Raw genomic sequence first — 27,963 nt, 5'->3', positions numbered from 1 at the left:
CGCTGGCACAGTGACAGAGGCTTCAGCTGTACTACTTCCTAAACAGTGGTAAGGTCAGTTTGTATGTGAATCGTACAAACCTTTAGCGCTACTATACATGGAGTTTAAGATTTATGCTAAGATCCTGAGATTAGGCAATATTGGGCAGCAAAAAAATAATTCTAATCCATCCATGTTCATTTAATGTAGATGAAAATTACGTAACACTTGCGAGGTCTGTGCTTCAGTTCAATGTGCCAATTTTGGCAAAACTGTCTTTGTAAGGTCTCACTCTGGCCTAGTTTTATCATGTTCCCTATGACCAATTAGAAGGTCCTCAAAACATGTGGATGATCTCCATTTCAATGTGATTGTATATTATTGCAAAGGTAGGATATTTTATTTCTTTAAATGTTCACAATGGTCACGGAGGTCATAACATAAGAATAAGTCATTGAGAGAAAGTGAAAGCTGTACAAAAATAAACTATAGTTCTTTCGCAAATTATATCACCGTCTTATTGACAGAACCCAGAAACTCCTTTTCAGTGGCTATGTTTGGGATCGAAGAGTTTTGTAGGGTTCAAAATTAACCAGGGCAATTAATCTGTGTGGCAGATTCTGAAAAGTTTTTGACAATACTTATGTTGAAGCAGCCCACTCCAATATGTCTTGCCCTGTGTGAAATACATAGAGGCCAGCCTCTCCTAAAATTGCATACGTCCATGCAAGGAGAATTTGATAAACAAATAAGGACATAAAAATTATATTGAAACTAGAGGTCGTTATGGCTTTTGGATTGGCTGTATTTCCTCTTTAAAGATGCCCTTTGTTCCCAAGCTTTTCTACTAAGTGCTTTCATTGACAGTTTTAATACAAATGTTATCCTGACCAAGCACACACCGGATGTTTCAATTGACTAGTGCTAACAAGAACATCTAGTTCATGGAGGGTTAATTGCGTTGGACTTAATGAGATACTTCGTGCCTGCTCAGCTGAAAGGCACAAGCAGATGGAAGATGCTTGAAAATCCACACTTCTCCCCAATTGTTATATGTGGCTGATTGCCTTGTGGAGTCAAAGTTGGAGGGTGCTCTGAAATTAGACTTCAATAGTGGTGAGGCCCTTAGACTAGGGCTTAATTTACTAAAACATGAAACAATTAAAAAGCCCGGACAAGAACTAATGCTAGTCTGTAAGTTTCTAGGCAAAAAGTGAGAAAAACTGGTGCTTACCAATTGCAAGTTTTGAGATTGAAAAGACTCACAAGAGCTCCTAAATAAAGTGGACCAAATTTTCCTGAATTTCGACAACTCCTTTAGGGTAGAGCTCAAACACAGGATCCTACAGGAGAAACTTAACTATGCACCTCTCGCTGAATTTGCACCTATAACCCCCAACCTAGTTGCTAAACTACCCAATATCTCCAAATATGGCTCACCACAAGATACTTGCCCTCCCAGCATACTCAAGCTTGTCATAGGTCATAGCAACCAGCCTCACATACATCTTCAACACTGTTCTCCACAGGAGTCTTTCCATCCATCCCCCTAATAAAGAAACCTAGCCTGAACCCGGCCCACCCCACAACCTACTGCCCCATTTCCTGTCTTTCCCGCACGGCAAAAATCGTGGAGAAAATAGCGAATAAGCAGTTGGCCCAATTCATCCACAATAACAATCTGCTTGATCCAACTCAGTTTAATTTTAGACCGGGGCATAGTATGGTAACAGCTCTAATTAAAGCCACAGAGGACGTAAGGGCTACACTAGATAAAGGAGGCTCTGCAGCCTTTATCCTCCTTGACCTGTCTGCAGCCTTTGATACATTTGATCAGAAGATCCTGATCAACCGTTTAGCAGCACTAGGTGTTAAGGACATTGCGCTGTCCCTCCTGACCTCTTTCCTGTGTAATAGGAAACAGTTGGTGGCCCTGGGCTCCTATAAGTCCTCACCTTTGTGGAAGAGGGGCGGCGCAGTGGCCAGGGTGCCTGACTCCGGACTACAGGGTTCACAGTTTGATCCCCAGTGCCGTCGGCAGGTTAGCCCAGTACCATGTGACTCTGGGCAATAGCTCACTTAATCTTCCCGACAGCGCCCAGCGCCGGGACACCACTTCGGAGGTAGCTGTGCGCTTTACAAATACTGGTATTTTATTTTAATTTTTTTCACTCCCTTGCGGGTTCCCCCAGGGATTCTTGCTTAGCCCTACACTTTTTAACATCTACGTTTCTGAATTAGTCACTCTTATCAAAAGCTATGACTTTTCACTTACATCATACACTGATGACACTCAATTGTGTCAGCCTTCAGCGACAATCCCAAAATCTCTACACACTTCTAATAAGGTATGAGAGTAATCAGCTCATGGATGGGTGGCCACTGTCTGATGCTGAACTCAGGCTAAACAGAGGTGATAATATTTGGCAAGTTTTGTCCGGCCTGGTCTCACTCATGGTGGCGGGCTAGCTAGGCCCCCCCCCATTCCAGTAACCAAGCCAAGAACTTGGGTATACTAATTGATACAGCCTCAACTATGGTACTCCGGTATCCGTTGCAGTCTCTTCATCCTCTTACTGCCTCAGAATGACCAAAACAATCCGCCCCTACATTCATGCAGATAGCCAAAATACAGTTATCACCACTCTGGTACTATCCAACTAGACTATTTTAAAGGACTCTACATTAACATTCAGGAAAAGCAGACTAATAGACTCCAGATGGTACAAAACGCTGCAACTAGAATACTAGGATTGCTAAATTCCATTCAGATTCTCAAAGTAGGTCGTGTGTCAGGTTAAAGGCCAGGTATTGGTCGATGATAATTCTTTTTAGCCTGGACGTGAAAAAAAGAATGCAGGACGAACAAGGGGTAAAAAAACGAATTTACTTCTTGATCTGGCCCAGAAAGGAGAGACAACAGTGCGGGAAATCTGTATTAGAATTGTGGTAGAGTTTTTGTTCACTAAATTAGGCATTTTCAGAGGCTGTTCAGCCATAAGGTTTACTCAGCTAAAGAGAGGAAGCAGGCGTATTCTGTGTAAATATGAATTCTCGTGCATTTGTGTTTCTCTTTCTTCAAATACATATGCTGTCATAAAACTGTAAAAAAAAAAGAACTCAATAGGAAGAATTAACAAAAATAGAGTTTTTTAGATAACCTGTTTTGTATGTTTATGCAAAATTGAGGCCCTCACTGGGCCTTGAGTTGCACTTTATAAGAAACCTGATTTAATTGATTGAAAATTGAAGAGTGATAGGAAAAATATATAAAAGTCTACAAGTTAAGCATCATTAGCGTTAAGGAGCCCAATCATTTAAATGTCGATATCCTAACCTCCTTAATGCAGTGGATACTTAGTTATTTTTGTGTACTCGCTGTTGCAAACGTTTTGAATACCTTCACACTCCTTTTCCTGACAAAGGTTTCTATTATTGTTACTAAGTGGGCGGATCACCATTTAAAGGTGCTTATATAGAATAGCTTTGTTGATGTTATGAATGATACATGCGATCTCATCTTAGCATGTTTAGGTTCAGTCCACCTGGGCAAAAATAAGTAGTATGACATGCATAGTTTTTTTTTAGAGTTTCTCCCTTTACAGAAAAATAAAGCATGGTGAGCAACTGATTAGTTGGAATATGTAATTGTAACCTGTTTATTTCTTTCATACAGAGACATCAATCCCCACATTCCTCAGTACATTTCCTCTGTCCCGTGGTATATCGATCCTTCAAAAAGACCAACCTTGAAGCACCAGAGACCGCAAGAAGAGAGGCAGAGGGAGTTCACCTATTTAGGGGAATGGTATAAGAGAGGGGTCCAAGAGGTAATGCCACTTTCATTTCACGTACACACCAACAGCGTGCCCTTAAACAAATACAGAGAATGCCACACATTTTTGTTTCTCATTGTAGTGCATAGTGTCTGATTTCAGCAGCCTGAGGAAAAGTGATGTTTAGAAGTTAAAATTGTGGCTGTTCCACTATGGCAAACAATTACCAAATGTTTTGCAAGTTAAAAGGTCCTCTTGAAAATGTTGACTGGCTATGAGGAAGCCTTAGATCCTGTGTTTTGCAAAATGTTTATTGCGATGAGGAGTTTATTAAAGTATAATTTGTAACCTGGAGAAGGGAGCATCAAGTGATTTTAATTTAGTGTAGTTATAAGCGATCCCTACTTTGTCTTTTACGAAGTAGGTCTCATACCTGTAACTCGGTAAGATTGAATGAAATATTATTGCTCCACTCACTGGTTTGTTTATGCAATAAATAGTCCATATATTTATATCTAGATATACCCATATATATCAGTCTCTATCCATACCTTCTGCGGTGCTGCAATGGGATAGCTGTTTAAGTAGCTTCTTAGGTTTAATGTTATTTAGCTTTCATTGTTAGCCCTTAACATTGACCAGTGTTTAAACATAATTTGTGTGCAGCTGGTCAGCTTAATAAGCATTTTCTTAATGAAGTTAGTTGAGCATCCAATATCCAAAATATCTTATTTTGGTTCAACTATTACAAATATTTCATGAACAATGTTTTTTCATCTCATTCACCTCTAGGATAGTGAACATCTGGTATTTTTTTTTAACATCCTAATAATCAAATGTACAATTTTTTTTCGGCAGGCTGCCATCCCAACAAAATACCGTGAAGGTGCATGTCAAAACTGCGGAGCTATGACGCACAAAAAGAAAGACTGCTTTGAGGTAAGCTTCTGAGGGTAGATTAAAGGAGGGATTTGTTTCAACTATGCTTAATTTCATCTCCACCCTTCATAACTTTCTTTCCAAGGTATTGATATAAAAGATGTTTGGGCAACTGTATCCCTTGTTGAGCAAAGTAGCCAGTCATTTCTGCACCCTTCCTCGTAAAATGGTTAAAGCTTGAGAAATGATAGAGATTTTACATCTTATACATTACTATTCTCTTGTTGGGGAGGTTGCATTTTTTACATTACCATTCTCTTGTCAAGAAAGTGAGAGACTGGCACCAGGTTCTATGGGTCTGTGTTGGTGGCCTCAGCAAACCGGGTAAAAACCTTAAATCATGAAACTAAGAGATAAAAATCAGGGAACACAAAAGAGGGATTTTGTTTGTTTCTTTTTCATACACAAGTCCCATTTTTAGGTCTCGCCTATCGATGCAGCGCATGCGCTGCTCGACTTGGTGAGACCAATTGTTGTCAGTTTGGTGGGCGAAGGGGGACAGGAGATGTGCACGCGCCCGGACAGGCGATGTGCACATCTCCTCATGTACGGCTCGCGGCTTCACAGCAGATCGTAACCTGCAGCGTACACGCCCAGACAGGAGATGTGCACGCCTATGGTCCGCTGCTTCATCGCTCGTACGCATACAGCGGTGTTAACATCGTGCTCTGTGAAGTCTTTCAGCCACCCTCTCACCGGTCCTTGTTGTCCTGTGCAAGGGACGCTCTATGTGTGACAGGCAGTCTCAGCTGTGGACCCTGTGATGGGAGAGTTCTGTCACAGCCGGCCTCTTCACATCCATCCTCAATCATCAGAAACACATTACATTCACTACAACATACTATAAATGATGAACTAAGACTTAACATCTAGCAAGGGGGTTAAAAGCGTCAGCCATGTTTTAATATGTATCTATCATTAAAATCTAGTTATGTGACTCAGAAACGCCTTTAAGATTATTAATTACACCTTGCCGTCGGAAGAAGTGGCGCCTAAATCAGCCCTTGATTACTCTGAAGAGAGGAAGTGAAGGGATGTTTGGATCGGAATGCTATTTAAATGCTCCGCCACAAAACCAATTTGTGTGGTCAGTTCGAGAGGCGTCGCTCCTCCAGGTCCAGGCGTCTGTTTGAAGGTGACTTTTGTCACTGATGCTCTCTGGGTGCCCGCTGAGGCCACCGGGTTATAACTTGCACCATCACTAGGACCCGAGTAACTCCTCAACTAGACCTCGGCCATTCATAATCTTAATGAGTCAAGCCACCTCAGAGTTTGATACTAAAGCCATTGCTCACAAATGCTGGCTGTGTAAAGTTCGGTGTTAGGGACAGCAAAACGCTTGCGTGTTTTATGGAGATATAAAGTAAGGGATTGTTTTTCACAAGAAAAAATGTATTCGTGGAGAAGGGAAGTAAAAACATAAGTGCATTGTTACCTTTAACATAAACCTAGTCCATCAAATTTTTATACAACGCATGCAGCTGCACCCAGTGACTCGCTAAGTAATAAACATGCTGTACAAATTTCTACAGAAAAAGACGCAAAACGGACTACTTTGTTTTATTATGGTGAGGCGGGCAAATCCTTACCAAGTGCATTAATATTTGGCTTTGGAGTGGTGCACTACCCAGGTGGGCAGTTCAATACGTATGTTCACTTGTAGAGTTGTATCAAAAATCAATTCTTTATTTTCAAAGTCATCCGACAAAACAAAGTGGTGCGGGACAGCTCAGTTGTGCCCGTCTTAGTTGATACAACCAAGCGTCAGTTCCGCATGTTGCCAGTAGTCGCAGAACGAGTGTCTCCTCCTTGATAAGGGCCAAGATCCGTTGTTCTGAGAAAGCAGTACGCCTGGGTGTGTCCCGATCCGGTCAGAGGCAAGTGCAGGAGTTGTATGTGCACACCAACCCGAACTATTTTTGGATTTACCATACAGGGAATATAGCAGGGAAGTGCGGCTATCCCGGTCTGCCGTTCCTCGCATTGTTCCATTAATATTTGTCTGTTTACATCATGTATTATGTAATTTTAAAAGAATTACTTAAAGGCGTTTTTGTGCAATGGAAGGCAACTCTCAACAGCATACCACATCATTGTACTCCACCACATACCACCCCACAACAGAAAATACAATTCCACATAATAACACTCCAAAACACACAATCCCACTCCACATACTTCCAGTACATTCAATACCATGTAAATCCACAACACACCATGCCACATAATTCCAATCCACAAATCCACTTCGCACCACACAATTCCACACCACACAATTACACAACTAACTAATCCAAGCCAACCCACATAATTCTACAACACACCACATACATACACTCCATAGCACATAAGTAAAAGAAATGCCATTTACAATGCCAATAGACCCAACAAAAACCTATTACATAACTAAAAATCATTGCCATTTAGAGTGCCAATAGCTCAACAAATGCGAGACCTATTGCATTTCCAGTGCGTGTTTACTATAGTTGCATCGGGGTTGCTGTATCATATGAGACAATGCTTTTTTATTAGCACTACAAAAGAATCACATCCTTAAAATACTTATATATTTATGTGCGTATTGCCCAGGAAGAAGAGTCATGAGGACTCGAAACGCGTCGGCACAAGATGTTGGTTGTTACTGAACCTGCCTGCAGCCTTCATGAATAAAAGCACGTTACTCTATCTACCTGTGTGAGGCTCTTCCAAGCTTTGGAGAACTTGTGTGATTTGATATTAGCGGCCGGTCCAGGTCGCGGAGGAAGCCCAGCTGTAATGCAGCAATGATCGCGCCACCTGGTGTGATCAGCACAGAAGGTAGTGCCACGAAGGATTCAAGGTGCGGCAGTTGGAGGCATCAACTACCTCTCCCCACTGTGGTTTTATTTTTTGCACGATGCTTCAAGACGGACTCACTTGAGTAGAAGCAGCAACCACAAGTACCATAATACTTTGCAACCGGTAACACCCACTGAGGCGGGGACTATCAGAATAAAAATGGTTGCTGAAATCGGTCTTTTGCATACGTGCCATTGCCCAGGAAGAAGAGTCATGAGGACTCGAAACGCGTCGGCACAAGATGTTGGTTGTTACTGAAACTGCCTGCAGCCTTCATGAATAAAAGCACGTTACTCTATCTACCTGTGTGAGGCTCTTCCAAGCTTTGGCGAACTTGTGTGAATATATATATATATATATATATATATATATATATATATATACACACACATATATACATTTTACCAATTACATCTGGTGTCGGCGCGCCTCTCTGAAAAGAAGGGAAGCATGTTGTGGATTTAAATGCGGATGGCTCCGGTGCCGCTGCGCTGGCCCGCCCTGCAGGGTCTGAGGTTCACTGATCGGAGCACTTTCTGTGGTATTAATTTTGCTGTGAGCCAGGCCCGCCTTGCAAACCAAGTGTTAAAAGACGGATAAGCAACCAAGATGAAAAACGAAGGTGAGCAGGCAAGGGTTGTGAGATGGAATTTCCACTTGCTGATGAAAGTTGTGTAATATGCTTAGCACGAGTAGCCATGGACAATTAACAGGCTTTAAAAGGAAGTTTGCATCTACAAACAATCTTCTTTTTTTAAACATGGAGTAGCAACGGAGCAAGGAGTGTCAATAAAGTTTTGCCAGGCTACGTTTAAAGGAAAAAAAAAAAACGAATTCACCTGTTTGTAGTTCATTCTGCAAAAAGACATAAAGGCAGTGGTGAATATCACGCAGTGTGTCACAAGCAGAAACTTTTCCACCCGTGATCAAGCCTTGAAAGAGGAGAAACGCGTTGGGTTTACATGACCTGTTGGGCTTCGTGTATGAAATAAAAGCATTTTACCAATTACATCTGGTGTCGGCGCGCCTCTCTGAAAAGAAGGGAAGCATGTTGTGGATTTAAATGCGGATGGCTCCGGTGCCGCTGCGCTGGCCCGCCCTGCAGGGTCTGAGGTTCACTGATCGGAGCACTTTCTGTGGTATTAATTTTGCTGTGAGCCCGGCCCGCCTTGCAAACCAAGTGTTAAAAGACGGATAAGCAACCAAGATGAAAAACGAAGGTGAGCAGGCAAGGGTTGTGAGATGGAATTTCCACTTGCCGATGAAAGTTGTGTAATATGCTTAGCACGAGTAGCCATGGACAATTAACAGGCTTTAAAAGGAACTTTGCATCTACAAACAATCTTCTTTTTTTAAACATGGAGTAGCAACGGAGCAAGGAGTGTCAATAAAGTTTTGCCAGGCTACGTTTAAAGGAAAGAAAAAAACGAACTCACCTGTTTGTAGTTCATTCTGCAAAAAGACATAAAGGCAGTGGTGAATATCACGCAGTGTGTCACAAGCAGAAACTTTTCCACCCGTGATCAAGCCTTGAAAGAGGAGAAACGCGTTGGGTTTACATGACCTGTTGGGCTTTGTGTATGAAATAAAAGCATTTTACCAATTACATCTGGTGTCGGTGCGCCTCTCTGAAAAGAAGGGAAGCATGTTGTGGATTTAAATGCGGATGGCTCCGGTGCCGCTGCGCTGGCCCGCCCTGCAGGGTCTGAGGTTCACTGATCGGAGCACTTTCTGTGGTATTAATTTTGCTGTGAGCCCGGCCCGCCTTGCAAACCAAGTGTTAAAAGACGGATAAGCAACCAAGATGAAAAACGAAGGTGAGCAGGCAAGGGTTGTGAGATGGAATTTCCACTTGCTGATGAAAGTTGTGTAATATGCTTAGCACGAGTAGCCATGGACAATTAACAGGCTTTAAAAGGAACTTTGCATCTACAAACAATCTTCTTTTTTTAAACATGGAGTAGCAACGGAGCAAGGAGTGTCAATGTTTTGCCAGGCTACGTTTAAAGGAAAGAAAAAAACGAACTCACCTGTTTGTAGTTCATTCTGCAAAAAGACATAAAGGCAGTGGTGAATATCACGCAGTGTGTCACAAGCAGAAACTTTTCCACCCTTGATCAAGCCTTGAAAGAGGAGAAACGCGTTGGGTTTACATGACCTGTTGGGCTTAGTGTATGAAATAAACGCATTTTACCAATTACATCTGGTGTCGGCGCGCCTCTCTGAAAAGAAGGGAAGCATGTTGTGGATATATATATATATATATATATATATATATATATATATATATATATATATATATATATATATATATATATATATATATATATATATATATATATATATATATACATATACATATACATATACACACACACACACACACACACACACACCCCCCCCCCCCCCCAACAGAGTGTAGCCTCAAGCAGATAATTTGTTCACCTTCTTTTATTAATGACAACTCGCTGGCAGACACTCCAACAAGGTGAGGGCATCAGCATATTTCCATTTGCCAGACGCGTTTCAGGATTCCTTATCCCTTCTTCAGTGGCGGGAAAAGGAAGCAACGTTGCTCGTGCACCTTATGTAATCCACAACCTGCCTCAGTGGGCGTGGCCACGCTGCAGCCTTCTGGTTGATGTAGTGCTTATTATACATAATGTTTGTGTGTGTGTGTATCTGAAAGAGACACGCTAGTGATAAATTCCTTACCTTAGAATATCCCCAGGCGATGGACTGGATCCGGAAAGTTTTCGATAGGCGTCATCGTACGGCTCCGCGTGCGTCGTTGGCGTATTCACCGAGATGACGTCACTGGAGCTACTTAGATGCGCCCACGCACGCTGACGTCAGTTCTTTCTTTTTCTGCGCCAGCAAGCACAGATCCAGAGAGAGCGGTACCCCGTCACTTGTTGACTAAAGTATTTGTTTGATATAAGTTGTAAGTAAACGTACTCCTGGTGCATAGGGATGCCCGGTTTCAAACTTTACGAGTCCTGTCTGCGCACGATGTCGCTGACGGACCCGCACTGTGAGTCTCTTCTGCCTGGAGCGTGACCACGACACTGAGTCGTGTTCCCACTGCCAGGCCATGGGCCGAAAACTTTGCGGGAGCGGTCCTGAAAGCGGCTGGAGGACCGGAAATCGGCCCCACGTCGTTCCAGGCCCCGGTCCCATGGGAGATCAAGGGCCCAGTCGCAGAGCAAGCGCCGTCATTCGAAGTCTTCGCACTCTGAGTCAGGTAAGGCGAAGCACAAAAGTCGAAGAATCGTCGCCGCTCTTCGTCCTCCCCTCGCGGGACATGGCTGAGGGGGCAGGTGGCACCGCCCCTGCGGCTCCAACGGAGCCTGAACAGGTACCCTTGGCTTACCCACCTTTTCCGTGTCCATCGGCGACTCCAGCCAAATTGCAAGAGTTTGTATCTGCAATGACACGTATCTTCGCCCGTGCGGCCGAGTCAGATCGCCTTCGGGCCCCGCGAGCCCCACTGTTTTGTGTTTCTCGACGTCCCCGGCCCCAACGTCGTCGACGTCCAGAGGCCTCCATAGCTCCGGCCGGGGCTTCCCGTTCTTGCCGGTGGACCCTGTATGGCCCCCACCGACATCGACGTCGCCGACAGCAGCCGGCGCCGGCATCGACTTCTTTTCCGACGCCCAACCGGTGCCGGAGGGATGTCTTCCGACGCCGATCCTGGCACCAATGGAGGACTTGTACCCTTTTCTTCACCCACGTCCTCATCCACTTGTGGAGGAAGGGGAGGACTGGGAATGGTTTGAAGACCCTCTTGCAGCATAGTGCGAGTCCGTCCCCGACTGGGATGAGGAGGCCGGTGGCCTGGATTACACTCCGGTGCCTGGTTCACCTTCCCCTTCAGCTACTATGGAGGAGAGTGGTTCCTTTTCCACGGTGCTACTCGGTGCCACGCCGAGGCTCTTGGCCTTGAGCTCCCTACAGTGGCTGTCAGGACAAACCTACTGACTGAAGTGCTTCGGCCAGCCTCTTCTTCTACAGAACCGCTGTTGCCGTTTAATGGTGAACTTACTGATGTGCTTCTGGGCACTTGGTCCCGGCCCAACACAGGGGAGTGGGCCAACGCCATCGCCCGGCCCCGGGCGACCCTGCCTTCCTCACCCAGCACCCTACACCTGAGAGTTTGGTGGTTCAGGCCTCGACGTCCCCGAGTGCGTTTCCCTCTGTTCCACCAGGCAAGGAGTCCAAAAAATTGGAGCAGTTTGGCAAGAAGATTTATTCTTCCGCAAGTTCTTGACTTCGGTCTGTGAACACTGCCTGTCTCTTGGGCCACTATCCCCACTCTGTATGGGATGCGTTTAAGCAGGTGCTGCTTCAGTGTCCGGAGAAGGCCCAGACTGTTCTCTCCCGGAGCGGTTCTGGACATGGCGCAATTTCGGGTTTATCCTCCCGAACAGCGAGTCCAGGACATTCGGCTATGATTCCGATCTTTCAGCCCTCGTCCTGGGTTTCGGTCAAGAATACCTTGAGGCTGCTGGGACTCATGGCCTCCTGCATCCTGCTGACCAACCATGCCAGGTGGCACATGCAGGCTCTGCAGTGGGACCTAAAGTTTCAGTGGGTGCCGCATCAGGGAAACCTGTCCGACTCCGTCCAGATCCAGATCTCGGAGGGCACGGCACTACAATTGCAGTGGTAGCTCACGAATCGGCATTGGGTCAGCGGCATATCCCTCTCCCTTCCCCAACCGCAGCACACATGACGGACGGGTCCCTCCTGGGATGGGGCGACCACATGGGAGAGGCGGAGATCAGAGGCCTCTGGTCTCCGGTGGAGTCCCGGCTCCATATCAGCCTTCTGGAGCTTTGGGAAATCCTTCTTGCACTGAAGGCATTCCTTCCCTCTGTCAGGGGGAAGGTAGTGCAGGTGTTCACAGACAGCACCACCGCCATGTGGTATTGCAACAAACAGGGTGGGGTGGGGTTGTGGACCCTATGTCAGGAGGCACTGCGCCTCTGGACATGGCTGGAACGTCACAGCATTTCCTTGACGGTTTAACACCTGGCGGGTTCCTTGAATGCCAGTGCAGATGAACTCAGCTGCTGGTATTTGATGGCTCACGAATGGCACCTTTATTCGGAGGTGGCGCAAGGTCTCTTTCAACAGTGGGGAGAGCCTTGGTTAGATCTATTCGCCACCCAAGAGAACACGCAATGTCATCAGTTCTGCTCATTGGAATTTCCAAGGCGGCACTCGCTCGGCGACGCTTTTTGACGCGAGTGGAGTTGCTGTCTGTTTTACGCCTTTCCGCCTATACCACGTCTATCCAGAGTGCTGAAGAAGATAAGGCGCGACCAGGCCCAGTCATCCTTGTGGCTCCGGACTGGGCTCAAAGAGTTTGGTATCCCGAGCTATTCAGTATGAGCTTGGATCCCCGATCCGACTGCCTCTGGGGGAGGACCTTCTGTGCAGCAGCAGTGGACGGTTCTCTACCCGAACCTGCCCAGCCTCCACCTACATGTTTGGAGATTAACCAGCGACAGTTGACTCCATTTGACTTGCCTCCCGAAGTCTGTGATGTCATTCTGGCAGCCAGGCGTCCCTCCACTAAATCGGTATATGCCTGCAGGTGGAACAAATATGTGGCATGGTGCACAGCCAAGACAGTGGGTCCCCTTTCTGTCCCTCTTTCTGAGGTCCTTTTGTTCCTTCTTTCTCTGGCCCAACAGGGCTCTGCTCTGGGCACTATCAAGGACTAACCAAAGGGGGTGATGGACGAAGTGTTGAACATTGCAAGCACTCACCCCTTGTCAACTGATCTGGGTTTAATCCATCATCATTCTTTAGCTCACTCCGCCACCCCAGTTCAGGCATGGCCATATGCAAATCAGTCTAACCTTGTGCCTCATGGGAACAGTCCAGCACGAACTGCCAAGCCATGTCTTCCCTTGACCGGAAACAAGCATCCTGGGACCGGTTTCTGGCTAATCAGCCGTCCTCAGCCAGGCTAGCTAGAATCCAGTGGCAAAGTGAGCATGGGATCCACATCTGGGCATCCCCTGCCAACCTAGGGCGAACAAAGCAAAACCAAAGGGTATGATGGACGGAGTGTTGCACATTGCAAGCACTCACCCCCAGTCAACTGATCTGGGTTTAATCCATCATCATTCTTTAGCTCACTCCGCCACCCCAGTTCAGTCATTGCCATATGCAAATCAGTCTGACCCTATGCATCATGGGAACAGTCCAGCCCGAACTGCCAAGCCATGTCTTCCCTAGACCGAACACAAGCATCCTGGGACCGGTTTCTGGCTAATCGGCCGTCATCAGCCAGTTGACTGGGAGTGAGTGCTTGCAATGTTCAACACTCCGTCCATCATCCCCTTTGGTTTTGCACTAGCAAGGACTACCTTTCGGCCATTTCAGCCTTTCTGAGGCTTCCAGATCAGCCTTCTCTTTTCAAGTCCCCAGAGATCCTTTTTTTGATATTCAAGTTTTATTTATTTTAAAACATACAATCAATTAAGCAAAATCACGGATAGCAGATATTCATTTACATCATCAACATCTATGTGACCCTAATGCTGCACCCCACGGGGTGTATGTGAGAAGTTGGCCTGATATATGATGTTCACTAGTTCTAGTGACCACCTTGTATCAGTCCAAACAACCCTTATGGTGATTGGTTGTAAGTCAACCTTATAGACCAGCTATCCTAATGGTAGCATGGACAAAGCAGTCTTAGGCTAAACTCTTTTGGCATGTGAAGCCATCTGTTTTACCACAATATAACCCCTTGAATAACAGATGAAAGGACACCACACAGGTTGTTATGAAAATAAACAGTCTATTTATTAATAACAACACCTCTGAACTCTTTATGAGATCAGAGGGCTAAGCACATGACAATCTCTTACGAAAAATACGATAAGTTGCACGAAATCACAATGGTGCCCTAGGGGCACGACAAACCATATACTAAGTAAGTGGAATGTGAAAGTCAATAGTTCGAATGGAGCTGTCCAGAGGCTGTAGGATCGGTGGGACCACGCTACACTAACTTCAGGTAAGTAATAGGAGGCCCACGGAACGTGTGTGCAGAGTGTGAACTCACACGCGAGATGCGTAACGATGTCTATGGACAGTGCAGTTTAAAGAAAAGGTGAGTACGGACAGTCCTGACTAGTTAGAACAACAACGACTGGGGAACTGGACACTAGGACAGTTAAACTACCCTTGAGCACCGAAATGCTCTCGTTAACTCACCCACGGGCCGCGGGTGCATAGGGTTCAAAGTGCGTCGGGTTCTCGCGTTGAAGTCAATGGAATCTGAAAGAAAAGATGCTGCAGGCGACCAGGAGGAAGATGTCCGTTGCAATCCAAGGGTGGATTGTTGAAGAAGGAGACCTGAAAGCAGAGGGGACAATGTTCACAGTCACTAGCCAGTGACTGGAGTGGAACCAGGAAGGATCCAGATGTCGTCGTCGCGTTAAGGTGAAGAGTGGACGCTTGACTCTGCAGCCACGTGGACCAGGAGGTGTCTTCGACGACCAGGATGGAGGCACGAGCTGTCCCACGCAGGCTCTCGCTGTCGGCGGTGTTGGATCCGGGATTGGAGGCAACAGGCCTTGGCAAAGGCAACCCACGCGGTGAGGAGGAAAAGCGTCTGGGGCGGACTAGGAGAGTCCGGGGTGCCCCTCTTTTGGAAGGGAGCAAGGGCCAATCTGGAGCAACCAGATCAGCAGTGGAAATTCACAGGTTCGTCGTCTGGGAGGTCACTAGCCAGCCGGCAAGTGACCAGACAACGAGTCGAGCAGCAACAAAGCAGAAGGGCCCCACGCAAATCTCGTGGATGCTGGAGGGCTGAGCTTCGGTGCAGGGGCTGCTCGGGGTTGGGCCTTTTCAGTCCCCAAAGCACTTGGTCGAGTTTACCTCGGGAGTCGTGCTGGAAGCGAAGTGCAGTTTCTTCCAAGATGGCCGGTCCCATGTGTCTCGTCGCACCCACGGGTCTCAGCTTTGCTGCAGATGTGAGTTGAGGTCGGAGAGGTCTGGGAATCCGGGTCTCGTCGGGCTCTGAAGTCTGGATTCTTGAGGGAAGACGACAAAGGGAAGCCGCTGGACGCTTGGTGGTGCCTGCTTGGGCAGGGTGGACACTCCTTGTCCACAAGGGAGATTCTTCAGTCTTCTGTGGAGCAGAACGTCGAAGGCCAGAGTTTCTTCTTCTTAAATAGTTCAGGATAATCTAATTTGGAATGGGACCAGCTCCTACCTATATTCTCCTAAAGGGGGCTGCACTACTGACTAGGTCCCTCCCCTGGGTGGGACCAGGAAGGGGGGTGGTTACTCCCCCTATCCTTTGTCCGGTTTCCCGCCAGAGCTGGGGCTGGAGTGCCCCAGCAACTGGTTTGAACCGGTGTATGCACAGGGCACCTTGTGTGCCCGAGGCATGTCTCATTCCTTTCAAGCCTACCCTACCCAATACACACAATCCTGTCTGGGGTGGTGCTAGCACCTCCCAAGTCAGGAAACCCTTTGTCCAAGCCGCCCTCGCTGGAAAGACTCCCAGCAGCAGGAGGTCAGACTTGTGTCTGTGGTGGCAGCATCCATTTTGTGATGCCAAGGCTCGAGTTAACTTTAACCGGGGTTCTCAGTTACATACATGTCGTGTCCCTCTAGAAGGGTGGAATGCTACCCCCGTCGCCAGAATTGGCGAGGGGGTAGTATTCCAAACCGTATGACACCTTACTCGACATGTTTTGATAATGTTATACCAGAGTTGGCATTTAACCGCGAGGATTATAATGCACTTAAGAGTATATGGTATAGCGTTATCATGGAACAGCTATTAGGACTTGGTTTCGCAAGCTGCAAATGGGCTCAGCTCATGCCAGAGCACCATCTCACATAATTCCAAGCACTCTGCCTTCAGGATTGATAAGGCCTGCCATAGGAGTGACTGATAGGAATATATGTGTCCATTTTAGGGTTAGATATAGGTATACTATATCTATAGCAAAGGGTGTTTACACCACCTTGCCCCAGCTGTCATGCAGCCAGTTGTGTCAGATTTAGAAGGCCAGCCAGGGGAGGCATAATACATGCTTCAGCCCCTGGTAGGCCCTGGGTACACCTATGCCCTGGGTACAGGGACTGATAAGGTGGCCCAGTACCAATTGGTAAATGCACCTAAAGTACATGGTTGTCAATTTAGAGAGAGAACAGCTAGGCTGTGGGTCTGGTTAGCAGGCCCACAGTCAGGGAAAGTCGTAAACCAGTGAAGCAAAAAGCAAAAATCTGGGGTGACCATAGGATTGCAGACCCCACTCTCCTACAGTGTACAACCACAGGAAGACTTAAAGTGTCATTCGCTTTCTTCTACAGCGCCCAGCCATTTACCCCACACCCTTCGATATTTCTTGAGGCATCCACGCGCCACATATAGAGCTTTCTCTAGTGTCGCGCACCAGTGCACCCACCTGCGCCACTTTCCCAGAGCTGGTCGATCAGGACAACTCCATGCTGCCGCTATGTCACGCTTTGGCAACTATCATAGCTGTGTTAAAGAAGGTCTTATCGTTCCGGGACCCATTTAGCCCATCTGTGATCCCCAATAATGAATGTCGAGAGGCACTGTCCACCCCAAGACCTCTCTAAGTTCTCCTTCAATGGCTCTCAAGGTCTGCCAGCCGGGGACAGGTCCAGACCACGGGAAAAAATCTTCTGGGGCCTGTCCGCACCAAGCGCAGGACGCATCAGAACATAGGCCCGCCCGTTGAAGACATACCGGAGTTAGGTAAGCGTCTTGCAAGTAATATAATTGGATTAGTCTTAGTTTGGCGGAGGCGGTAATTGTTTTGGGTGCCATGAGCGCATCGCGCCAATCCACCTCATCCAGTGGCCCCACCCAATCTGCCCATTGGTCCTTCAGTCTGTTCAACGAGGTGGGAGTGTTGTTGATTAAAGTGCGGTATATACGAGAGATGCCCCCCTACCCCAAGACCTCAGTAGCGTCTGGGCCTCTGTGGGGCTGTATTCGAGAGCCGAGTGTCATCTATGATGTATATGTGAAGGGCGTGTCTTAACTGTAAATATTTACAAATTTGGGAGGGGTACAGGGAATAACGGGTGTGCATATCTTGGAAAGCATGTGGCCCCCCACCCAAACGTCCCCAAGCTGTGATATGCCTATGAAGTCCCAGGTTTTGAACCCCCGTAGACCACTCACTTCCCGGAGCCAAGCCCCTTGGCAGAGGGGGGTGCATAGGTCAATTTGCCGGTCCAGCCGGTTTGGCGCAGCGAACCCCGCCAAGCCAGGAATACCGAATGTGTCCTGTCTGGCAGCTGGAGCGGGACGGGTCCCCCATACAACATGGCCTGTACTTTGAAAAATCCCAGCTTGCACAACTCCAGCCGGTAGGCCAGGTCGGACCATCCCCTGTTGAACCAATCGTGAACCACCAGCAAACCTGTGGCTAGGAAGTAGAGGTACAGATGCGTCATACCCATGCCCCCGTCGAAAGAAGGGATCGGACATGTGGAGAGAGCTAGGCGCGACCTCCCGCCCCCACATAAAAATTTGGGAAGTAAGCCGTCCAACTCCTTAAACCAGGATCTGGGAAAACAGAACGGTGTGTTCTGGAGGGCATGGAGGAACCTGGGGAGGATCAACATTTTAAACCAGGCGACCTGGCCCAGAGGGTTCAGGGGCAGTGTCTTCCATTTCTGAAGGTCTTCTTTGGCCTTTTTGACCAGTGGGGTTACTTTGAGGGACCAGCGCAGTTCCGGGAGCAGGGTAATCCATATTCCCAGATTAGAATATTCGACTGCCAATAGTAACAGTCCCTTGACAGGTGAAGTGGGACCAGTATTGATTTCCCGGGGTTCAGTCGAAGGCCTGACGCTCGCCCAAACGCCTGCAACAACCGGAGACCATGCGGCCCGAGGAAGCGGGCTCAGCCAGAAAGAGCAGGACGTCTTCTGCGTAGAGCGCGATCTTGTCCGTTTCGGTGCCTGGCCACTCCCATACCTTAACATGGGTGTCAGCCCGCACCAGGGCCCCCAGGGGTTCCATTGCCAGGGCAAACAACAGGGGCGAAAGGGGGCAACCCAGCCGCGTGCCCCTAGCAATGGGAAAGGCCTTGGACAGGACGCCATTCACCAACACCCTTGCCCGCGGCTGCGCATAAAGTAATCGGACCAATGCCCGGATCTGGGGCCCGAATCCCATCTCGGACAGCACATCTTGGAGATATACCCAATCCACCGAATCGAAAGCTTTTTCAAAATCTATAAGGAGGTGGGCCAAATAGGGAGTGAGTAGGTGTCGGTGAGGCAAAGCCAGTTGTACCCTCCGGAGGCTGTAGCCGTTGGGCCAGGATGGTGGCATAAAGTTTGATTTCTGTATTGAGGAGGGATATGGGATGGTAATCCGTGCAGTGACAGGAGGGAAGCTGGGATTTCGGAAGGACCACAATAGTGGCAATGTCTGTCTCTGGCAGGAAGGAGCCCCGATCAAGGGCTTCCTGAAAAAGGCCAGCCATGTGGGGCACCAGTGTGTCACGGTAAACAGCATAATATTCTTGGGGGTCACCATCTGGTCCCGTAGTCTTGCCCAGTGGTGAGAGAAATGGCTTTCTCAATTTCTTTTCTAGAGATGGGGCGGTCTAGATCTTTTTTAGGCCGCCATTTCTAACCGGGGAGGATGACACAGCTCCTTTAAAGGAGAACACGGACTGATGATTCTGGAGTTTGTGCAGCATACAAACGCTGATAGTAGCTGACAAACGTGTGTGCCATCGCTGAGGGGGCGTTGCACACCGATCCCTGGTCGTCCACCTCTTCTGTAATTATACGGTTCGCCCTGGGAAAAATGGCCAGCCTGTGTAAAATCGTGCCATTGGTGAGGAAGTATTGCTCGAGCTCCTTCCCTACCGTCTTCTTAAATTCTTTGCCTTGGAGAAACCATGTATTCACCCTTCACGTTTGACGGGCCGAGAGAGGGGAACTCCCCGTACTGAGGTGCACCGGGGAGTGGTCTTAAATTCCCCTGGGTAGGATACGAGTATCTACAACTGTCGAGCAGTCAGTTGCAGGGAGAAAAATCATGTCTATGCGTGCCTGCGTGTGGTGGGCTGCAGAGGTATGAGTAAAATGGGTGGCACTTAGGTGCCACGTGCGCCACACATCGCAGAGGCCCCGTGACTCGAACCAAGACCTCAATTGTTTTGGTTGCGTAATGCGGACAGCGGAGGGAGGGCCCGTTGTGTCAAAGGCCAGATTGGAGACCGCGTTGAAGTCACCGCCCACAACCGTGACGCCCAGGGGGAGAGTGGTTAGGAGTGTGGAGGTCTGTGTCAGTGTAGAGGTAAGCATAGAGGGAGGCGAGTATAGGGACATAAATGGAGAGGGGAGCCGGCCAAAGAGCCGCACACCATCACATATGTGCCTTGAGGATCGTGGGTCACCCGGGACAGAACAAAGGGTAAGCTGCGTCTCATGAGGATGGCCACCCCACGGGAACCCCTGGAAAAGCCGGAGTGCCACACTCTGTCATACCTGTAACGGGCAAGAAAGGGGCAGTAGTTACCCAATAGATATGTCTCCTGGAGTATAAGGATGTCAATGTGGAGGTGTTGCACATAGTGCAGGACAGCGGTGCTCTTCAGCCTGTCCAGGAGACTGTTAACATTCCAGGACAGGACATGGAGGGAAGCCCTGGTCATAGTGTCGTCAGTCATGGCGGGTAGTGTCTGGTGCTAGGCCGCGCCACCCCGTTGGGCGGTGTGAGTGCAAGCTGGGGCCGATATGTGTGCGGTTGGACTCTCTATGTGGCGTTAATTGAGAAATTTGCTATTGTGGGTTAGGGATGCACTTGTCTCCTCTTAATTACCTATGTTTTAACCAAAACACCAAATGGTGCTGCGACCAACAAGGGACGTCACCCCCTGTGTACTGAAGTCCAAACTACATACAAGCTGTGTGGCTTGCAACAGTCGCGCACTGTTCACAAGGTGTGTTACCACAATTATACTCTTAAAAAAAAAATATTAGTTGCTCTTTTCAGTTTCACTGCTATAGTTTATAGTCCATTTTTCATTGCAATAAACCAATCATCATGATTATGTACATCATATTTACAATGAATCAACTGATGTTTGTACAAATTTCATTCTTGTACATATTACACAATTCAACAAGTTGGCTGTACAGCTAACATCTCCATAGGTGATGCCCAATGTATTTACAAACCAAATGGTTCCTTCCTCAGGGGCTAATCTGTTTGTTGATAAAGTGATCGTCCTTAAAGGTACCAAAACCTCAGAACATTCGATGCTGTAGCACTGAGATGGTGATCACTTGCACTCCCTTGTCTGTTGCGAGATGCCCAATGTGTTCAATATCGCTGTGATCTGTTAAATGTGCCAAATCTTGGCTCTACACTCTGATCTCCAAACCGCTTAATTGAGAAGCCACGGTAATTATGAAATGCTGAAAGTAAGCAATCATTGTATTTTTTGACATCAGGTTTTCTGATACTGAAGAAGAAAGGCAAACGGACACAACTAGTATAATGTATCGTCAACAAACCCAAAGTGATCCTGAATTTTTTATGGTAATCGGTCAATGCACGGCATCCAGGGGACTGGACTGCTGCTTGTTGGGCTATTAGAAGGACTACCGCTTTGCCTGGGAAACACCTGTGCTGGCCTACCTGTGTGCATCCCTTTGGTCTCTCCCAGTGATCTTGTGAGGCTTGTTGGCTTCTCAGGGCTGATGGGCAGAAGCGCGTGGTGAGCGCTTTCTTCCTGGTTGTACTGTGCTGGAAGCACGTGACAAGCGCTGGTGAAAGGGCCCTTGATGTGTGGAGCAGCAGGAGGTGAGAGATTGTTAAGGAAGTGCTCTCTCCCCTCCCCCTGGCAGCTGGTGAGTGTATGCATCCCCGGTGACATGCGGTGCCCTCCACAGTGAAAGTGCGTGGTGAGTGGTAGAGGTTGGAGCACCAGTTTGTGCAATTGCCAAGTGCGGGGGAAGCGCTCCGCTTTTAGGAGAACTGCTGCTGAGCCAGCATGCGTCCATAGGCTGGTGCTGAGTGCACCAAGTCGGAGTGCCCTGGCTGCGAAGAGCCGATGCGATAAAGCCACCGACCCCCATTTGCCCAGCAACCAGGAAGTACCTAATGCGGCTGCACCAGTGGGCGGGGCTTACCGGCACAATGAACAACACAGGAACATGAAGCCGTCCTGAGGTCGTACTTCTGTAGTAGGGGATCTCTGTGTATAGTCATAATCTAGTGAATAGTCCCGCCCATGTGCGAGGACCCCGGCAATCAAAAATAATCTCTTAAGTTGTCAGAAAATTGCAGAACTGCAAGACACTTAAGAGAGAATTTAAAGACAAATAATGCAGCCTATATCCACAGGCTACACTGTCCAGTACTTCAACTAGAAATTCCACCAAAAATCCACAAACAGCAAAGCCTGTCCAGATTTCCCTTGCTTTAACAGCAAAAAACCCTCTGGAATGATAGAGAGGAAGGTATGGACAGACAAGCCCCATAGGCTGCCATTATGTGGCTTAAATAGGATACTGTGCCTTTAAGAGAACTTTCCAGAACTTCTCCCAGTATCCCAGAATGCACAGCAGGTCCCTCTTACTTTCAGATCTTTTTGAAGGCGTAACGCGCCAGACCTGTAGCATTCCTTTCATGAACATCTCTCTCCATCGGGGAGGCGGGAGGGCGCTTTTGACTATAACAGAGATACCCCTAGTACAGAACTGGAGTTACAGGACAGAAACTACTCCTTCTGTAGTAGGGGATCTCTGTGTATAGTCATAATCTAGTGAATAGAATGGCAAGCCCATCCCCACACCAAAGCGGCGGTGGAGAAAAGAGGAATAACACCACTATTGTGCGAACAGATTTTGCAGCGAAGCCTGCCCAACCTGAGCGTCTGCCCTGGCATCAGTGTCCCGGCAGTAATGCTTAGCAAAGGTATGGACCGACTTCCAAGTGGCCGCCTTGCAGATTTCTGCAATTGGAACATTACGGAGCAGAGCTGTCGTGGCAGCTTTGCCCCTGGTGGAATGAGCCTTAGGTATACCCCCTAAGGTCTTAGCCTTTTGATAACACAATTGTATACAGGACACAATCCACCTAGAGATAGACTGCTTAGAGGTCGCAAGACCCGTCCTGACAGATCCATAATTGATAAACAATTGGTCTGACCTACGAATATCCTTGGTTTTATCCAGATAAAATTTCAACACCCTCCTAACATCCAGGGAATCCCCTATGCACTGCCATGAGGTTGTCAAACCGGATACGTGAGATGGTCCCGTCTGCTGCGGTAAGTGCAAGGTAACGCTCATTCCAGAACCTACTCCTGTAGTAATTTCACAACCCCCTATTTTACGAGGAGGGCTTATTAATGCCTGGTCGATGTGTAAAAATGCCTAGAACATTAATGACCTGATTACGGAGTTAAATTTAGACTGGCTCCTAATCACAGAAACTTGGCTTAAAGCTTGGTGTAATCCGGACCTAGCTGTGGCCCTCCCGCAGAATTTTTTGATACATCGTCTAGACAGGCCTCAGCAAAGAGGTGGGGGCTTAGCAATTATCTACAGTGACACATTGAAGTGTTCCACATATGAGTTACCAGACATTAAAGGGGCAGAGGCCATGGCTTTCTGCCTGGGTATCCATGATTCTTTTACCTTCTCTGGCGCCCTAATTTACCGTCCCCCTGGATCACCTACTGAGTTTTTAGAGACTCTAGGAGAAGTATTGAGCGACCTGGTGTCCAGGTTTGCTTATTTTACAGTCCTGGGGGACCTGAATCTCCATTTAGATTCTCCTAAAGAGCTGGGAGTAAGTTGTTTTATGGACATTATTAAGGTCCTGGGCCTTACCCTTCTCACCCTGGAACCCACACATTTAGCAGGGCATGTCCTAGATTGTATCTGCTCTAACTCAGAGAGACTAATAGTTAAACCCCCCTGTCCTCAAATATGGTCTGACCATGATTTAATTCCGTTTGATCTCCTCCTTAAACACAATACCCCAGTAAATAGTAGGAAAAAAAAAAATGCCGCAGGCAAACCAGTGTGGAGGAACCTACCTACAAGGTTAGATCTGACAGACAAGATAAAAGACAGCAAGCCTATTCCAACAGGTCATACTTCCACGGATTATCAGCAGTTTTGCGACTGGATAACCACAATGGGGAACTTTTTAGTCCCTACACGTAGGAAAAATGAAGGCTGTTTGGAAAGTAAAAAGAGGGCCCCATGGTTTTCGCTAGCCTTGAAAACGGAATTAGGTGAAGTGAGAGCATTGGAGCGGAGGTGGCGTAGGAACTACGAGGCTGTTGCTCGTGATACCTATAAGTCTGCCAGAAGACGTTATCATGTAGCAATTAAGCTAGCTAAAAAAGCTTACTATTTGCAAGCGATATCTACCCCTGGAAATGGCCAAAAAGAAATTTTTAAGATAGTAAACCATTTCATTAACCCGTCAGCCCTTTCGCATGAAATCCCCCAGTCCCAATCTCTCTGTAATGCCATTGCCAATTACTTTGAAGATAAGATCCTGGACATTGTGAAGGTATTTCCCCCTGTACCTTCCACTTTTAGCAATTTGGAAGGGACGGAGATAAGTAAGATATCTACGACCTCCCCTTGTTTGAACTCATTTGTTCAGATTTCTTTAGAGGAGACTAACAAAGCTATTTTAGCAAGCAAATCTGGATCCCCGTTTGACCCTTGCCCACCTTCGGCTTTGCAGGCCTTAGTGGAGACAGTTAACCCTATCATCAACAGCATCATCAATTCATCTTTGGCCACGGGAGAAATCCCCAGTGAATGGAAGCTTGCAGCGGTCAAGCCTCTGCAGAAAAAGTCCCTGCCTGACCCGACCACTCTTTCTAACCTGCGTCCTATTTCTCTACTCCCCCTGGTGTTTAAACTGACGGAAAAACTCGTTAATAACCAGCTTACGAATTTTCTGGAAGAGAATGACATCATGCACCCCAACCAATCAGGGTTTCGCTCAAAACATTCCACCGAGTCAGCCCTGCTGTTTACGGCAGAGACCCTACGAATGACTGTGGATCAGGGAAAGAAGGCCGTCTTGATTTTACTCGATCTATCAGCGGCCTTCGACACGGTCTCACACACCATCTTAGTGGACCGTTTAGTTAACGCAGGAATAGGAGGAGTGGCACTGGCTTGGTTCAGAAATTTTCTTAACAATAGGCACCAAGTCACGGTACTGGGCCAGTTTCAATCTGAAGCCAAAGTAGTCAGCTCATGGGTCCCCCATGGCTCTAGTATGAGCCCTGTACTTTTTAATCTGTACATGGTGCCCCTGATTGAGCTAATCGCTTCTTACCAGATTAGCACAATATCGTATGCTGACGACACACAGCTCCCGAGCCCATAGACCTCCGTAGTGGCACCCAGGAGATCACACCAACTTTTGGCCCTCCCAGGTTGCCCTGCAGGATGTTCCAGAAGGAGTAGTTTCTGTCCTGTAACTCCAGTTCTGTAGTAGGGGTATCTCTGTTATAGTCATAATCTAGTGAATAGTCCCGCCCATGTGCGAGGACCCCGGCAATCAAAAATAATCTCTTAAGTTGTCAGAAAATTGCAGAACTGCAAGACACTTAAGAGAGAATTTAAAGACAAATAATGCAGCCTATATCCACAGGCTACACTGTCCAGTACTTCAACTAGAAATTCCACCAAAAATCCACAAACAGCAAAGCCTGTCCATATTTCCCTTGCTTTAACAGCAAAAAAACCCTCTGGAATGATAGAGAGGAAGGAAGACAAGCCCCATAGGCTGCCATTATGTGGCTTAAATAGGATACTGTGCCTTTAAGAGAACTTTCCAGAACTTCTCCCAGAATGCACAGCAGGTCCCTCTTACTTTCAGTTCTTTTTTCCGGCTCCTGCTAACAGGACCCTGGTGCATTGATCTCTCCCTGTTTCAAGGGTTTATTGGATTTTTGTGCACTTTTTCGCTTTAAAAGTGTTTCAGTTGTATACTTGGTGTTTCCCTTCACTTCTGTGAATTTGTTCAGGCTTTTCAGGGCTCTAAAATGCCTGCTCTCTTCGACAAGTGCCCAGCATGTGGAAGGAAGAAGGCCAAGACTGATGCACACGACGTCTGCATACTCTGCCTCCCTGAAGCACATGTCCCTGAAGATTGTGACATCTGCCAGACCTTTTCTACAAGGACTCTGAGGGACAGGCTGAAGATTAGACTTCAAGGCCTGGAAGAGAGGCGACTGCAGGCTGCAGGTGGGTCTGGGCAGGCTGGGAAGGCTCCCTCTGCCCCTGCTGAGGCCTCAGGGGGGCTCCCCAGAGGCAAGAAGCCCAGCAAAAGATCCCGGTTTCCGTCGTTGTCGATGCGAGAAGGATGACGACGGGGTGTTCCCCTTCTCCCCGGGGCTCCGGGTCGAGACAGCGTGGACGGTCGACGTCGAGAGGCCTGGGTAGGCCGCCATCGTAGTCACCGCCGACGGCATCTTCGTCGACCGACAGGCACCGGCGCTCGCCGTCGAAGCGACACCGCCGGTCGCCGTCGAGCAGACGGTCGCCGTCGAGGGGATCCTCTACGTCGAGAACCGAGAGAAAACGGTTGACGCGGAGGAAAAGTCGGCGCTCGTCGTTGAGGTCTGACCGTTCGTCGTCGAGGTGGCGACGGTCGACGTCGAGAAGACGGCGTTCGACGCCGGAGTCGAGAGGTCGACGTTCGACGCCTGAAAAACGACGCGCGACGTCGAGCAGAAAGAGATCGGCGTCCCCGAGGGTTTCCGCCTCCCCTAAGCGGCGCAGAAGGGATTCTGACGCGAAAAGTCACGCTGTATCTGGGGAAGGACGCCGGAGGCGTCGCTCGCATTCTGGAGGGCCTGGTCGCAGTCTCCTCCCCCGAAGAAGTCACCGGGCTCGGTGTACTCGTCGGTCTATACACCACCTCGGCGTACCACTCCTCCTCCTCTACCTAAGGAGGCTCCTCCCAACAATCCGCCGCTGCCTCCACTTCCTCAACCTCCTCCTGCGGGGGAACCTCCACCACCGGTCCCACCTCATGGGCCCGCTCCTCGGCCGGAGGTACCTCCTGTCCTACCACCGAGATCGGTGTCACTGCCTCCGCTTCCGACACCGCCTAAGGGGACTCCAAAACCGAAACCCCAGGATAGGCCACAGAAGATGCCTCCACGGAAACCGGTGGAGCGCCCACGTACTGGGAGATCGCGCTCCCGTTCCAGGAGGAGGGAACGATCGCGCAACAGGTCATCCACACGGTCGAGACGGCGCCACAGGAGGTACAGGTCTCATTCCCGAACAAGGTCTTCAGGGACCAGGGACTATTCTCCGACCTTGTCGGATTCGCCAGAAACGAGGGTGTCACCAATTGATGACCTGGTGTCTTTTCAGGACGTACTGTTACGAGGTGCAGCGAAATTGGGCATTGCTTTGACGGTGCCCACGCCCAAGACATCGGTCATCTTCGAGACGCTGCACCAGAAGCATTTGTCTCGGCCGTTACTGCCACTGGTGCCGGGCCTGGAAGAACCGGCCATGGACCTTTTTCTCACCCCTGCGGTGCCCAAGGCGGCACCCTCGAGACTGCAGAAAAAATACCGGGCTCCGGACTCGGATCCGGCCTTTCTAAGGGTGGAGCCCCCTCCAGATTCGGTGATTGTGACGGCGGCTCGTAAGCAGCATGCCACTACTCCATCCTCCACAGTTCCGCCAGATAAGGAATCTAGGTGGTTGGATTCGTCTCGGAGAAAAGTTTGTGGGACGTCAGCGACTTCCATGAAGGCCGCTAGTGCCACGGCCTTGTTGGGACGGTATGACCGAGCCCTCTGGGACTCCCTACAACAGTTGTGGAACATCTGCCGCGTGACGACTTCCATGAGGTGTTGAATGAGGGGATGTTGGTGGCAAATCAGGTCATCAGTGCTGCAGCCGACTCTTCCCTGCTGGCGGCGCATGGTTTCTGCCATGGGATTAACCAGCGAAGACACGCCTGGCTCCGCCTCACGTCCCTAAAACCGGACGCACAACAAAGGGTTGCCAATCTGCCATTCTCTGGCGAAACCCTATTCGGAAAACACGCGGATGATGAAATGGCCCGCATAAAGGCGGAGGCCGAAACACTCACGGCGGTGGGTTTGGAAAAACCCAAGGAGACCAAGAAGTCGTACCGCCCGTTCCAACGGCGGTTCGGTGGCCAAGGCAGAGGGTGTGGCCAGTCTTCAGGGCATCAGCAGCAACAACAACAGCAGCAGTTGAGAAGACCGTTCCAGACGCGCCAGAGAGGTAGAGGCGGCCACCAGTCGGCAACAGCGACTAAAGGCCAGGCCGGGTCTAGGCCCTGAGCGCTTACTTCCCCTGCAACTGTTACCCACTCCGGTGGGGGGAAGCATTACATTTTTTCTGG

At 48.5% G+C, this 27,963-nt stretch overlaps 1 protein-coding gene across 2 annotated transcripts in view; it reads left to right on the top strand.

Annotated features, from left to right (window-relative positions):
• LOC144769368 (pre-mRNA-splicing factor SLU7-like) overlaps positions 1-27,963 on the top strand; it is a 344,142-nt gene that overhangs the window by 58,926 nt on the left and 257,253 nt on the right. For both annotated transcript variants that reach the window (XM_078653421.1, XM_078653420.1), the window contains exons 3-4: positions 3,656-3,809; positions 4,614-4,694. In XM_078653421.1, the coding sequence (XP_078509547.1) occupies positions 3,656-3,809; positions 4,614-4,694 (235 nt within the window). The remainder of the gene's footprint in view (positions 1-3,655; positions 3,810-4,613; positions 4,695-27,963) is intronic.

The sequence above is a fragment of the Lissotriton helveticus genome, chromosome 7 (assembly GCF_964261635.1).
Source record: "Lissotriton helveticus chromosome 7, aLisHel1.1, whole genome shotgun sequence".
Lineage (NCBI taxonomy): Eukaryota > Metazoa > Chordata > Amphibia > Caudata > Salamandridae > Lissotriton > Lissotriton helveticus.
Note: the sequence above shows the minus strand (reverse complement) of the source record. Positions and strands in the feature narration are given on the sequence as shown.